This window comes from Cylas formicarius, unplaced genomic scaffold (genome assembly GCF_029955315.1).
Source record: "Cylas formicarius isolate icCylForm1 unplaced genomic scaffold, icCylForm1.1 PGA_scaffold_5__7_contigs__length_24384050, whole genome shotgun sequence".
NCBI classification, from domain to species: Eukaryota; Metazoa; Arthropoda; class Insecta; order Coleoptera; family Brentidae; genus Cylas; species Cylas formicarius.
In genome coordinates, this window is record NW_026844341.1 from 22,329,368 (window position 1) to 22,344,900 (window position 15,533).

At 36.9% G+C, this 15,533-nt stretch overlaps 1 protein-coding gene across 13 annotated transcripts in view; it reads right to left on the minus strand.

The window, feature by feature from the left end:
- LOC132702184 (fat-like cadherin-related tumor suppressor homolog) overlaps nucleotides 1-15,533 on the minus strand; it is a 347,569-nt gene that overhangs the window by 56,748 nt on the left and 275,288 nt on the right. For all 13 annotated transcript variants that reach the window (XM_060670670.1, XM_060670671.1, XM_060670683.1 and 10 more), the window contains 2 exons: nucleotides 12,817-12,923; nucleotides 10,929-11,136 (listed from right to left, as the gene is read on the minus strand). In XM_060670670.1, coding sequence (XP_060526653.1) covers nucleotides 10,929-11,136; nucleotides 12,817-12,923 — 315 coding nt within the window. The remainder of the gene's footprint in view (nucleotides 1-10,928; nucleotides 11,137-12,816; nucleotides 12,924-15,533) is intronic.

A 15,533-nucleotide genomic window follows, 5' to 3' on the forward strand; every position in this document is an offset into this window, starting at 1 on the left:
ACATAGCTTTGTATGGAGACCTAACAGTACAACAAATTTTGTTCGGAATACAGAGTTTTACATTATACAGAGTTTGAAGTGGCCCGACGAGGTCGAAGAAGTTCGACTCGTCTTCTTGGCGAGATCGTCCCGCTCCGCCGGACAACAGTAAAACCGGATTACTCCGGATATTCGTTACGTAAGTTTTTTCTCCGCAATGCCATAAAAGCGAGATTGCTCTTGGACGGTCGTAAAGCTCTCGCCAACAACGCAGCCCGTTTTTTTTTTCGGGACAAATAAAGTTCAACGGTTGTCGTGCCGAATTAACCCTTCCCCCACCACTCTGTTCCAAAGAAAAATCCACCAGTAGATACGGATACGGTTACGAAACCTACGCCTGAAGACCTACTTTCTGAAGAAGTCAACAGGATGATTGGCGAAACTTTAACAAGTTCGACTTAACAAGAATCAGGAGGAATCCAGAAGTTTTGTAAATAGCAACATTTAGAGTTAGCCAATGAAGCTCGAACACTGTGCAAGGAAGATTTTGGAAAAGCTAAAAGCAATGATAAAAATGAGTGCTTGACTTTCGATTTTCAAAAAACCTTACGTTTAGCACGAATACCTACAAATATTGTGTTCAATAGAAGGCAGCTCTGGGTATATAACGCTGGAATTCACAGCGGTAGAGAAGTGAGATCATGTCACAGTCAAGCAGACATTTCCTCGGAAATGTTCTGTGGAGTGACTCGTGTGGGGGTCAAAATAAATAGAAATATTAAATTGACTCTTTTCCTTATTTATATTTTAAAAAATACCCCAAATCTCGAAACAGTTACCCTACACAGCGACTCGGATTTAAGCGATATAGAATGCAAATTAAAATCATTCCACCGTGTTTAAGGCTGATGATTATATTGATATTATGAGAAACTGCCGTAAAAAAGGCATTTATAGTAACAAAAAATCTAAATCGAATAATATTAAAAAAAATATTGTAAACATATGACAAACCGAAACAGGAGAAAAAGGAAACTGGCTACATATCAGATCGATTAAATTTCAAAAGAATGACCTGTTCATAATCTTGTGGCCAAATGGTAAACAAATCTCTGAAGAGAAACTGAAGAACATAAACGATATTACGCATCACATACCGGGATTTTCTTAAACTAGTTCTGCCATCTAGCGACTAACATTTTAATAGGGAAGTTTGACATTTTGAGGTTAGGGTTACTCAGTTAGGTTTTAGTGAAAGAGTGTTGTTTGTGCGATTTGTGATAAAGAAAACAAATTGTGACGGTTAAAAATGGGACTTAATCGAGATAATTTTGGTGCAATAATTTTTTACATCTCAACAACGATCGATGAACTTAATTCGACTTTTGGAGTTAAAGCACCATTTAGGAATACTGTTTATCGCTGATTTTCGGACTTCAGTCGTGGTCGTAGTTTTCTTGAGGACGAATCGGTGGTTGTCCAAGAAAACATTGATGCAGTGAGAAAACTGATTTTGCAGGATCATCATGTGTTTGAGGTATCTTTGGGCATTAGTAGAACCAGCATACATACAATTTTGCAAGAACATTTGAAAGCTAAAAAAATTTGGATTCCAAACAATTTGACATCAGCTCAAAGAAAAGGCTCGTGTTGATTGGTCGAAGCAAACACGTCTATGATATCGTGACAGATGATGAATCATAGATCTATGCATATGAACCTGAAAGTAAGCAGCAGTCGACTATGTGGGTCTTTCAGAATGAGACAAAGTCTACAAAAGTTGTCCACGCGCGAAGCACCTCGAAACAAATGGTAGCCTGTTTTTTCAGTCGTCGAAGACGAATCACTCGAATCACTCTCCATGACGACAATGGTAGCTCCACCGATCAGTGCAAACAAAGAACTTTTTGAGCATTAAAAACGTCGATTTGATGAGCCATCCACCATACAGTCCTGATTTAGCACCTAATGACTTCTTTTTATTCTCATACATTAAAAATAAATTACGTGGCAACGATTTTTGATACCAGAAGAAGCGATGTTTTGGGAGGTGCACAACTCGATGTTTGAAAAGTGCTTTGATGATTGGTTTCATTGGTTGTATTGATCATCAGGGTGGATATTTTGAGAAACAATGAAGTCATATTTTTTGGTAGCTTATATTACAAATACCGAAATATAAAAGGTAGCGTTCGTATAGCAGCTTAAATTCAAATAAACGTGTAGTTGAAGATGTAGATGGATGGACTTGGAGGAGCTAGATTTCAATGCTGAAGCAGAGTAGATATTATTCTTTAATGTAATAATTTGTTGATATTTCCTATTGCTTTATCTTAATTTGCCAAACTCCTACCAAGCCACAAAATTTTTGATATTTTTGAAAAAAAAAAGTTTTAGATGGATTCGACTTGGACGAGCTAGATTTCAATGTTGAAGCAGAGTAGGTATTACTCTTTAATATAATATTTTTATGATACTTCCTATTGCTTTTTCTTAATTTGCAAAAATCCTACCAAGCCACAAAATTTTTGACATTAAAAAAAAAGATATAGATATAGACTTGGAGGAGCTAGATTTCAATGTTGAAGCAGAGTAGGTATTACTCTTTAATATAATAATTTTTTGATACTTCCTATTGCTTTTTCTCAATTTGCAAAAAAACTACCAAGCCACAAAATTTTTGATATTTTTGAAAAAAAAAAAAGATATAGATGGTTTCGACTTGGAGGAGCTAGATTTCAATGTTGAAGCAGAGTAGATATTATTCCTTAATATAATAATTTTTTGATACTTCCTATTGCTTTTTCTTACTTTGAAAAAATCCTACCAAGCCACAAAATTTTTGATATTTTTGAAAAAAAAAGTTATAGATGGATTCAACTTGGAGGAGCTAGATTTCAATGTTGAAGCATAATAATTTGTTGATACTTCGCTTTTTCCCATCCTACGAAGCCACAAAATTTTTGATATTTTTGAAAAAAAAAAACTTGTTAAACTATGATATTTGTACTAGTGCTACAATTTTTTTTGTATTTAGTTATTTAGGAAAAAGTTCAGTTACGCATATCTCAATATTATTGATTTGAGGGTTGACAATTTTAGCTGGGTTTAAGTTTTGGGACCTGTTGGAAGCGTACGTGTAAACTTCCGGTATATAACCACTTTCAAATATTCTTAAACTATGAAGTTCTAGCAAAGCTCTGGTATGAAAGTTTCCTTGAGTATTACGAAAGTCACGAAAGTAGCAGTGGGACATCGTGCATAAATTTCTTTAGGCAAAAATGCTCACCATTTACTGTAAGTCTTTTTGTATATTGTCCCTGCTTAGCGTAGGCTGAAAGTGTAACGCCTTCTTCTGTTGCTTTTAATCCGAAACTTTCGTGCCGACGTTGTTTTTGCGTCCGACCGGGGGTGAAACGGGGGCGGGGGTGTCGTTACGCCGAACAAAACACGGCGGTCCCTATCCCGGATTTACATTCAATTACGGCTTAATTTATTTTAATTAAAATTCAGTAGAGCTTTTCATCTTGTTTACAAGTCGACTAATTTTTCTGAAATTGAATAAAAACAGCGCGATTTATTTTTGTATTTCCAAAGGGACTGTCGAGGTGAGCGGGAATGACTTGGATGCGCGCTGCAGCGTTACGACCTGTATAGAGACGGGTCCAGACGGGTATGGTCTGTTCATAGATATAAGAAAGTGACCAATTGCTTTTGAACGGGATTATCCAAGGGTGGTCATTAACTTACAATGCAACAAGATTATTACCTAAAGTTTCGGAATTTAAATTCAGGTAAAATTGTGGTCTATTCTATTCTATTCTATTGAGACTAAGGAAGTTATAAACAATGTTTATCATTGAACGTGGTGCCAGCAAGCAAGTATCTTTAGAAGAAACGACCACATTGAAAAAATTTCCAACATCAACTGTATGGAAAATTATGAATGATTCCATTTCAGCGAGGAAAAAAAGTAGCGGTGCTGACATTTTCCCGAGTGTAGATGAAAGTGGTCAAGATATAATACATAGATATACATAATACATTAGATATCTTAATTAGGAGGCTTGAAAAAGATGAAATCGGTGTTAAATGTGGCAGAATTATCTTATGGAAGTGTAGTCAACACATGGGTTTTAGATTTAAAAAAATTGACAAAAGGCAAGTTTTAATTGAATCTCTTAGAATTCGGAAATGGCGATTGGTATATCTAGAAAAAAATAAGATTTACAGAGGACGACAAAGGGCAATTATTTAATTGGATGAAACTTGGTTCGACACTTATGATACCCCGGAAAAGGGTTGGGTTGACTCAACTCATAAGAGTAAAACAAGCGCGCCATCAAAAAGAGGTAAAAGAATAACAATTTTGCATGCTGGCTCTAGAGATGGTTGGATTCCAAATGGAGTTTCTCTGTCTGCGAAAAATATTAAAGATTCTGCGCTAGATTACTATGAAGACGCCACCGCTGATTTATTTGAAAGTTGGTTTTAAAACAAACTAGTTCCAAACATTCCTCCTAATAGCGTCATTGTAATGGACAATGGAAGTTGTCACAGTAAACAGTTCACTAAAACCCCAAAACCCCTTCCTCATGACAGAGTAAGTCCATTTGGAATCCAATCATCTTTAGAGCCAGCATGCAAAATACCTCTTTTTGATGGCTCGTTTGTTTTACACTTATCAGTTGAGACAACCCAACCCTTTTCGGGGGTATCATAACCGTCGAACCAGGTTTCATCCAAGTAAATAATTGGCCTTTGTTGTTCACTGTAAATCCTAATTTTTTCTAGATATACGACTTCTAGAAGATTAAAACTTGCCATTTGCCAATTTTTTAAAATCTAAAACCCATGTGTGGAATACACTTCCATAGTAGTTCTGCCACATTAACACCTGTTTCATCTTTTTCAAGCCTCCTAATTGAGATATCTAGTGTAGGCACGCTTTGTTCCTCGTAAACTGGTAAATTTTACTCCGTATTATATCTTGATCACTTTCATCTACACTCGAGAAAATGTCAGCATCGCTTCTTTTTTTCCTCGCTGAAATGGGATTATTCACAATTTTCCATACAATTGATGTTGGAATTTTCGTCAATGTGACCGTTTCTTCTAAAGATGCTTGCTTGCTGGCACCACTGTCAATGAGAGTCAAATAAACATTGTTTATAACGTCCTTACGGACCACAATTTTACCTGAATTTAATTTCCGAAACTTTAGGTAATAATCTTGTTGCATTGTATAATAATGACCACCCTTGGATAATCCCATTCAAAAGCAATTGGTCACCTTCTTATATCTATGAACAGACCATACCCGCCTGTATCCGGCTTTACAGGAACTGCTTCCTTGTATTTGGGAACTCTCATAATTACTCGTTACCGGATCCGATCTATCAATGACAATGCCCATTGTTTATCGACCCTCGCCGATGATAAATAATGACTAAAATCTCAAAACAACTACCGGCGATGGATGATTAATAATTATCCCCCGGACTAGCGGATTTGTCCATATTCATGGGAACCCTTTTAGCTACTTTCATTGTTCAACCCCCCGTGCGGGCGGGACCCTGACGAGTCCGGAACGCGCCCGTGTTTTTAGTGTTATTATTATGGCGTCCGGGATTCTATTGTTTTAGGCAAAATTCCCCCGGGACCTTCGGGATTATTATTATTTTTGTTATTTAGTTAAGTCGTTAGGCGAGGTCCGTCGGGTTTATTATATAAAAGGTAAGGGGGACCGATAGTTATAGTGGGAGCCTTGGCCCCCGTAGATTGCCTCCAATGCTGGGTTTCTAAGAACCGGGAAGAAACTGAAGCGTCTTTAATCGTGTTCCTTCGTTTATAATAATAATAATAATAATAATAATAATAATATATCTTTATTTCTGTATATCCACATATAACCGTTTTCTTTTACAAAATGAATGTGTATATTTCGCATATATATATATATATATATATATATATATATATATATATATATATATATATATATATATATATATATATATATATATATATATATATATATATATATATATATATATATATATATATATATATATATATATATGCGAAAAAATATCTGAAAGCATATAATTTAAATCTACTTGGAATTCAGATTAATAAAATTAACAATTTTTGCAGCAATCCCTACTAAAATCGACCAACAAAATAAAAAACTTTCCAACTAAACAATATTTGTTTCGTCAAAAGAAAAGGCTCGATTCCAAGAGCTAAAAGCACTTTGCCAAACTCGAAGGGAAATATTAAATAAGTTTCGATACATTTTAATTTCGCCGAGGCCGGCGTTGAGATTTCCCGAAAGATAAAAGAAACACTCGCGGGGGCCCTGAACAATAACGAAACTTCGCCTATTGTCATCGGCAATCTGCAAGAGCCTCTTTAATCGCCGAAATTGCCGGCCGCTCGATAGCTCCGCGCAAACTTGCCGCAAAAGTTTGTTTATTTTATATACACCTACAGGGTTATCCACGAAAACCCATTCTTTTTGTCTTCCATTTTTCTAATATATGGCTGCTGTGTTTGCAGCTCCAACATAAACCTACCCTAAAAGAAACCACTTCTTATTCTTCTTCTTCCATTACACTTTCGAATAGGTTAGTATTGTACAACCAAAAATATAGTGCATTTATTGCTTTAACGTTTAAAGTATTTTACAGTACCTTAACCGCAGACCTTTGCACTCGTATGTCGCCCTATAGGCGGCGCACAATAATTTATTATTACAGCAAGTTGGCCGGTTGAATATTACTCAGTTTTATATCTAACACGATTGGGTAAAGTTCGGTGTATTTTTTTCGGTGCATATTTCGAAAAAAAAAAGTGTTTGAAATGCCGAAGAAATTTTCACAAGATGAAATTGAAAATGAATTGCAAAGTAGTGATAAGAAATCAGACAAGAATGTCATCAGTAATCATAGACTCATCTCGATAATATCCAACTTCCTCAAGGTTTTCGAAATCCTTCTGTATAATGTTATAATGCTGTCTTCGAAACAGCACGGTTTTATAAGGGGTAGATCGGCAACTAGAAATTTATGTCTTATCACGCAGTATATAGCTAGTGCCATCGATGACCATGCACAGCTGGATGTCATTTATGTAGATTTAACAAAAGCCTTTGACAGATCACAGTATTCTATTAAACAAATTATCTAGAATTGGATTTTCCTCCTCTTTACTCACGTTGACTGAATCATACTAAACTAACCGCAGGCAGTACGTTTTCGTACGGTTTCAGTTCGAGCGAATGTAATGTAACTTCTGGTGTGCCACAGGGCTCCGTCCTAGGGCCCTTATTGTTCATTCCATTTATGAATGACATAGAGCTGGAACTTTCTTTCAAATACCTTCTTTATGCGGATGACTTAAAACTTTATGCTGTCATAAATCATTTTCTTGATTGCATTCGACTGCAACATGATCTGAAGATTCTAAATCTGTGGTGTAACAACAACATGATGCCTCTTAACATTAACAAATGTATTGACATGACTTACTCATTGAAATCGTCCCCAATTCTCTTTGACTACAGCATTGGCTCAACATCTCTTGTTAGTGCGGACTTAGTGCGCGACCTAGGTGTAATATTTGATAAAAAGTTGTCGTTTGTCGATCACATCGAGTCAATAGTGGCAAGCTCATCTAAAACTAAAGATTTTGCTTCACATAACTCGATAAAGCTTTTGTTTACTGCTCGAAGTTAGAATATGCCTCTGCCGTCTGGTCGCCTGGTTATAGCGTTCATTCGCAGAAATTGGAGTCCATTCAAAGGCGATTTCTAAAATATACGTATTATAAAACTCATGGATCTTATCCTGAACTGGATGTTCCTCAGACTGAGTTGCTGAATTTGTTTTCGATGGACTCTCTGCAGACCAGGCGCGAGTATTTTGCAATATTGTGTGTAGTGTTTATATTTTGTAAATAATTTTGTAATTCTGATTAAATATAGTTGGTGTTCTCCTGCTCTATAATTGAGTATGATCCTGTTGAGCAGTGTATGTAAATAAATAAATAAATAACGAATATTATAATGACGCATCTGAAAATGATGGTTTTGATAGTGATAATATTAGTGACTCTAATAGTAGTAGCTATATTATAGTTACTAAAAGATAGAGAACCATACCTTTACCATCAAGTTCAAGCAGCAGTGAAGAAAACGAGAATATAACACAACCTGGTAACGTTGGTCCATGGCAGGAAGTCACGTGCCACAATCAGGAACCATACAGGATTCCGTTTACTTCTGGGGATAAAATGGTAGGACCACAAATTCCATAGATTTTTTCAAGCTCTGCTAGACATAAAATAGCACAAAAGAGATTATCAAAACGTGGGTAGATTGGGGTTGTCCTAAATATGGGTACGATAATCTTATCTAATTTCCAAGGGTATTGGTCACAACATTCTAACGTCAAAATACCTTTTTTTATCCATGAAAACCATCTCTCTTAGGGCTCGAACTCAGAAGGTCAGTCAGTATTTAGATTATTTGGATAAGCAATTCAAAGAACATTTTGTTCCATCAAGAGAGATATCGGTAGACGAATCTGTTGTTGGATTTAAGGGTAAAATTAGTTTTTTAACTTACCATCCTAACAAGCCTACGAAATGGAGGATACGAATTTATGTAATGGCGGATGCTAAGCCGGATATGTTTATTCAATTTTGCCGTACTAAGGAAGCTTGACATCGGAAGATTTAGTGAGTCCTGATTTACCTGTAAGCACAAGGATAGTGTCACGTCTGTATCAAAAATTATTAGACAATAATAGAGGATAAAGAGGATATATCACTTTTACACCGATAGATACTATACGAGCTTGCCACTTGCAGAAGTATTGTTAAAACTAAATGTTCATTTGACAGATACTATTTAAATCAAACGCAGATTTATACCTGATTCTATCATATCTGAGGAAGTCTTTAAAATGGTGGCGAAAGTTATGTTTCTGGGGACTCGAAATGTCTGGTGTTTTAATGCATTTTATTATATAAAATTTCACAACGGAGGCAAAACAAAAAACCACTGGCACATCTAAAGTTTGTTCGGGAATTGGTTGACGAGATGACAGAAAACTTTCGGCAGGGGTCCAAAACTCCTGGCAGACCATCATCATCATCATCAAAATTATGGGAAGAAAAAAGACTGTGCGATATGTTCTAACCTTGAAGCACGAGAAGGCAGGCGGGACACTACTTCGAACGGTACCATACACTACCATATTAGAGGATGTAATTTTTTTATATTGTGTATGAATTTATTTAATAATAATAGTAGCGATTATGATAATAATAACAAAATATTGAAAAAAAAGCTTATAGTTTTTATAAAGCGATTTTTCTTTAATTAAAAAAAAAATCCATTACAAAAAAATCGGAGTAGACAGATAAGTAGAAAAAATAATAGTCCGAGTACAGTGTACTCGCGAAAGGACATATATATTGATGATGATGATACATTGATGCTGCGGGGTATTTTTGAATAAGTAGAAGCGTTTATTTTAACATAGGGTGAAGTTTTTTGAATGTGATCCTTCCAGTAAGTACGTATTTGTGTACCTGATACTCGAGCTTTGACCCTGCGAGGCTGTTTTCACTGGATAGTTCAAAGGCTAACGGTAAGTACCTGTACTCTATTCATCTTACAGGTAAGTTTAAAAATAATCATTTTGGTCTTGTGTGCCTGTCGAATAACAAGATTCTTCTTCTTGTATTTTTGTGTCTTCTACATAGTTCTTTGATTTGCAAACAACAACAGTCTTTTTTAAGAATACAGATTATATTCGCGGTAGATAATCATAAGAATAGAGATAAATATTTATTAGAATCATACAATTAAACGTTTTTGGAAGCTTAACACTCTAAAATGTGGGGACTGTTTAAAGAAGACGTGGAAAATAAAGCAGAATTTAAAGACGAAGTGGAGATGGTAGTCAAACCTAGTGACAATTTAGAACACGAACTAAACAAACGAAACAAATTGTTGTTGAATGTTTACAATTTTATAAGAAATTCAAAAGGGGAAGTAGGAGGAGCAATAAAAAGAAGTGACATGACCAAAGTTCTGAAGTCAACTGCAAGAAGATGCTGGTACTTCGGAATGGAATGGTTACAGGGTCTGCTCGGGAGTAGGCACAAAGTTAAAGCGTTTGTAAAAGCACTATATTTTTGGTCGAAGTATAATTTAGCAAGGAGACTTTGAAAGAATGGTCCATTGGATCCAAAACCTTCACTTCAACACTGCGCTATAGAAACGGAAATCGTACGTACTCCTACGACGACGCGCGTCATTCTACACGATCGCCAATCGGATTACCGCGAAACGAATTAAATAAATATCGATTATTGCCGTACGGCGCAGCATTAAATTCCCTTGTTTAACGCGGCAATGGAAATAACTCGGGCGTTCTCGTCAAAAGTGAAATCCAATTGGAAATTTAATTTGTAGTCCAAATAGTTTCGGAACTGCGGCTTCGTCCACATCACAGTGACCGTGCCGTTCGATTGAGATCTAATAATAATCGAACAAACGTGCCCGGCTTTCGGGGTTTTAGGCAGGACGAAGTGGCATTACGATCGTCGTTTCTTATAGATCATTTAGAGCTTCACATATTTTCTGGGGGGAGAAGATGTCGAAGAAGTAGAAGAAGAGTACATGGACTCAGGCAATGAATTGAGCTGTTATTACTCTTAATCGATTGCTCCCTAGTGGTGCGCAGCTAGTTAGGAGATAAATTGGAGTCCAACTCTGCAACACGGCCTGCATGGACTGTCATAATTTCTAGCAGCGTTCGTAGTGAGGCGTAGAGGTTCCACTAGATATTAAATATTGAATATCTCATTTTATCTCGAAAGAGAAAATCAAAACGTTTCATAAAAGCGGAATTTATGACCATCCAGGCTCTTACCTGTGGAAGAGTTGATTGCGAAAAATCCCTCGGGATTACCGGTCGCGATTTTGAAAGACAGCTGTTGCGCGGGGTCTCGATCCCTGTCCGTGGCTTTGATCTGGAGCACCTCGACGCCAGGCGGGCTATCCTCCAGTACGCTGGGATAGTAAACGGGTCGTTCGCTGAGAGGCATGTTGTCATTTTCGTTGAGCACTTCGATGTAGACCTAAAAGAAAAACGTAGATGTAATTTCAGATCACAATCATAGGGTACATATTCCTCGATTTATTCAGTGTCAGCACACGTGCTGTTGGCTTCTTTAGAGTGCCGTTTGAAATTTTTAGACAAGGAGTCGAATCCCGACGCAGTGGAAATCCAGAAGCAGTGAACTAACGAACTGCTTAAATTTCTTCGAAAAAAAAAAAATTACTTGACGTGACTTAAATGCGAAGATAGGAAACGAGGAAAGGTATTTCCTGGTGGACGTTAAAAGTTACAGAGGAGCCGATGCCGATACTCACTATGCAGTCTTGCTAAACACTTTGGAAAAGTAATGACGGAAAAGTTGAGCAGGATGCAAAGGACGGATCACATAGAAAATGATTGGGATGAATTAGAAGGAAGAATTAAAGGAGTGCTGGAAAAAGAATTAGATTAGGTGAAGGCTGGACTCAAGAGGGGCTGCTTTAACGGCGACTGTAGAGAAAGTCTCAATAGGAGAAACTATGCGAGAGTAAAGATGGAAGAAGACTATGTAAAAGCTAAAATTAGGGAATTTTTATCAAGAAAATTGGATAGATGACAAGGATATTTTAAAGACCTGTTAGAAAATGGTACCGAGGATACCGAAGATAGAATCAATAGATACGAATTAGTGGAAGATCGTGGGGCAGAGAGGATCAGAATCTACTAATAGCACCTCCAACAGGCAAGAAAATTGAACAGATCATCAGTGAGATGAAAAATAATAAAAGTGTAAGAGAGAATGGAATTCTAGCAGAGGTTTAAAAATATGGGGGTGGATTGTTGAGGGAGCGTATTACGGAATTAATAAAGCAAATATGGGAGGAAGATAGAATGTCAAATTGATGAGGAAATGCTGTCATCTACCCGATACACAAAAAAGGAGATAAGGCTGACTGTAATAATTATTGAGGCATAGTATTACTAGATGTTGTCTATAAGGAATACCTGCAAATGAACTGCCACACAAAATTTAATGAAGCATATGTCAGTATTTAAAGCGGAATCTAGGAAATACAGCTTCGAGCATGTTTATCAATTTAAGTATTTAGGAGTCACTTTGGCGCAATATGGGGAGGACGAGTACGAAATAGAAAAAAGAATTGCCTAGGGGGGGTAATGTAAAATTGCGAAAAATTCATCTCTTTCCGTGTCGTTTCGCGCGGTTTGGTAAAAATAATACGGTCTAGTTCGTCTCTCGGAGCAAAAACTGCACACGGCCGGAACCGAGGCATCTTTCCAACGGTCTGATGATTTATATTATCGGCGAAACATTGTGGCGGCGGCGGCGGAGGGCATTAAAGTTTCACGAGTTTAGCGAAAAGGGTCCTCCGTTTCGAGATTTTGTGCCCCCCCTTTTTTCCCCCGATACACAACGAGCGGTAGTATATATCGGTTGCCGGATTTTTATTTACACATTCGTTCCCGTTTATACGGCTTCGAGGAGGTGTTGACTGCCGCAACAAGAATTTTGATGCGGTTATTGTCTCGTTTTTTCTCTTCCTTATCGTCGCTTTATCGTGAGAGATGACTGTTTAAAATTTTCGTCTTGGGCGCGCGAAACAGAGCTCCTTTGAAACCACTTTCGTTTTACACTTAGGAAACCTTTGTATTCAGATTAATTGACTCAATAATATACATTATAATAATACATCGTTATTACCTCGACGCTGGAGTAAAGTGGAACTACGCCGTGGTCTTGGGCGAACACGGTCAACCAGTAGTGATTTTTCGTCTCGACGTCCAAAATAGCAGTGGTCCTGATAATTCCTGCAAAAGAAAAGCGCGATATCAACATCAACATCAACATGAAACAAAGGAGGTGGTCTCATACAAAAATTAACTAGGAAAATTTGTCTAATCCGAAGCTACTTCTACTACTTCATAAGTTCAATCAAGTGTGACTCCAGTTCGGTGTTCCTTCCAATCGGAAAACCAAACTAATTCGTTCAAAAAATTTATACTTATATTTCTTATATTTTTCTTACTTCTTTGCTTATAATTATACAAAACTCGTTCCCCCAAGATACAGGGAAATGTCCTGGTTTCTCACCCTCACTTAACCTGAATGCAAACGTTAATCTTACTCTCGCTCTCTCTGCCCTTCTCTCTCATACGAAAGCCGAAATAATCGCCGACGAAAAAACAATTTACCGGCGAGGACACGTCCGTCAAAATGGGAAGAGAAATGGCGGGGGCCGAATGGGCCCGTTCCCGTGGAAAAACCAATTCTGTTTCTGAAATCCGCCCCAAATATGTTCGGCGATATGTATAGACGTCTAAAGGGGAAATGAATATTTGTTCCATTCCTTATCCGGCGTTCCTCACCCCCCCGGACGACCTGTTTTTTTCGTTGTTTCGATACCAATCTACCGATTGCGATCAATCTCGTGTATAAATAAAAAAAGGTACAATTTTGTTTTAAATGTGTATTTTTTAAAATACGGGCATCTCGGGGTCATTTTCCCGTTTTTCATTTAGTTTAGCGAAAATATTTGCAATAAGTTTTAAATTGGTTTTTTAGTGTGTTTGCAATTGACTTAGGATTTTCTTGAAATTTAATTGATAGTTCAAATGTATACTATTATTATATTTTAAGATTGCGATATCCATTAGTTCTTGGATCGTTTTGGTACGATGTCCATTTTCAAGAGCAACGAGGCTTTGCTTAAGGGCAGAATGGAATCTTTCGACTGCTGAGTTCCAATTTGGATCATACGGTGTAGTGAAATGTAACTCGATTCATTTTCCACAAGTCCTGTACTGTAGTAACTTTGCTTGGTGTTTCATGATGTGAAAAGAATTTAATTAAACTTTGACATATTTCGCTGCTTCAAAATTAGAATAGTTATCTATTAGTTCCGATTGGGGTAGGTTTGTAAACGATTTTATAAAGATGTCTATCATATTTCATTTTTTGACAGATTTCGCATATGTTAACTGAAATTATTACGTCTCTTTCCAGGCTTGGCCAATAATATTTTTGATTGATATTTTTTGATGTGATGTGATGTCTTTATAGTGTGATATCTTTCAGTTATTTCCTTTTGTTCGTTTTGATCCGTTATATCTTGGAGGAACGTGTTAGAAATGACCAGTTTAAATGCATTATTTTTAAACGTTTCTTGGAAGGTCCTTATAATTACTGGTTTTAGTTCCTTGTTGAGGAAATGTAGGCAGTAGGTGTTGGGGGGTGGTTTGACTCGTAGAAGCTTTTGTCATCCATTATCAGTCGTTTCTTTGTGTCAAACGATCTTTCTGTTCTTGCATGAGGTTGCGTTACATCAGTCCATTAAAAAAATGAATATACCGTCCTTTTCTCGGGCTTCTTTACTTGTAGATGGTTTGTTTTCTCCTTCTAGTCTCTAAATTGCTTTGCGTTAGTAATTATTCTGTGTACTTGTATTATAGATAAAAACCGTTTTTGAAAATACGAGTTGTACGCAAAGCTAAAAGAAAGGGCAAAATAACGGATACGCAAACATATAAATTTCCGTCGTAAATATTCTTTTTGTTGTAAATCCGATTTCGGTATTCAATCATTAATTTTTTTCCAATTTATTATTTTTTTCCGCTGGAAATAGTATTCCGCAAATTGTGGACTTTATAGAACTCGCGTTTGTTCAAATCCGAGCGACCGTATTCCGCAAACATCATCCCGAATCGGAATTTTTATCAACCGAATTTGATTCGGTACACGCGGTTCTATTTGGCAACGACGTTAAATTGATATAAATCGACATTTTTGGCGGCCGACGGAAAAAACAGCGGAGATAATAAAAGGGACATATTGAATATATTTTTACATTTTGCGTTCGAACCGTCGATCAAAAATGTTGCCATTTTGGAAAATAGATTGAAGAAAATTTTTCCCTATTTCTCGCTAACAAGTTCCATTTAAATCCGCTCAAACTCATCAAACTAATTCGGTTTTATCTTGCCCAAGACAAAGTGATGTACCCGACAAGCGCCCCGAATCGTTTTTAATGTAGTTCGTAGCGAAGTAGCGACCGAAAACAAACGCCGCTGTTGACTTTCGGTTAAATGGGGTTTCCGAATTAAACCCTTTCCGTGGGATCTGGGACGTGGCGCAGGAAAGATTTCACCGTGGCAGTTCCATAAGTAAACAAAATTAAAAATTATTTTTTTAAATTTATTACAAGTTTACTGATTATGGAAACTTTCTATTTACTTTTAACCGTATTTATTACCAGTGGTTACCATACATCAAACAGTCGCATTAACAAATATTTCAGTACCTCCGCAACTGTGAATTTCATTGCTACTTCTGCTCTCGACCGAAATCTCACAGAACCCGCATATCTTAACTACTTATCGTCTCCTGTGTCACACAACGCACTTATCTTAACTACTCGATAT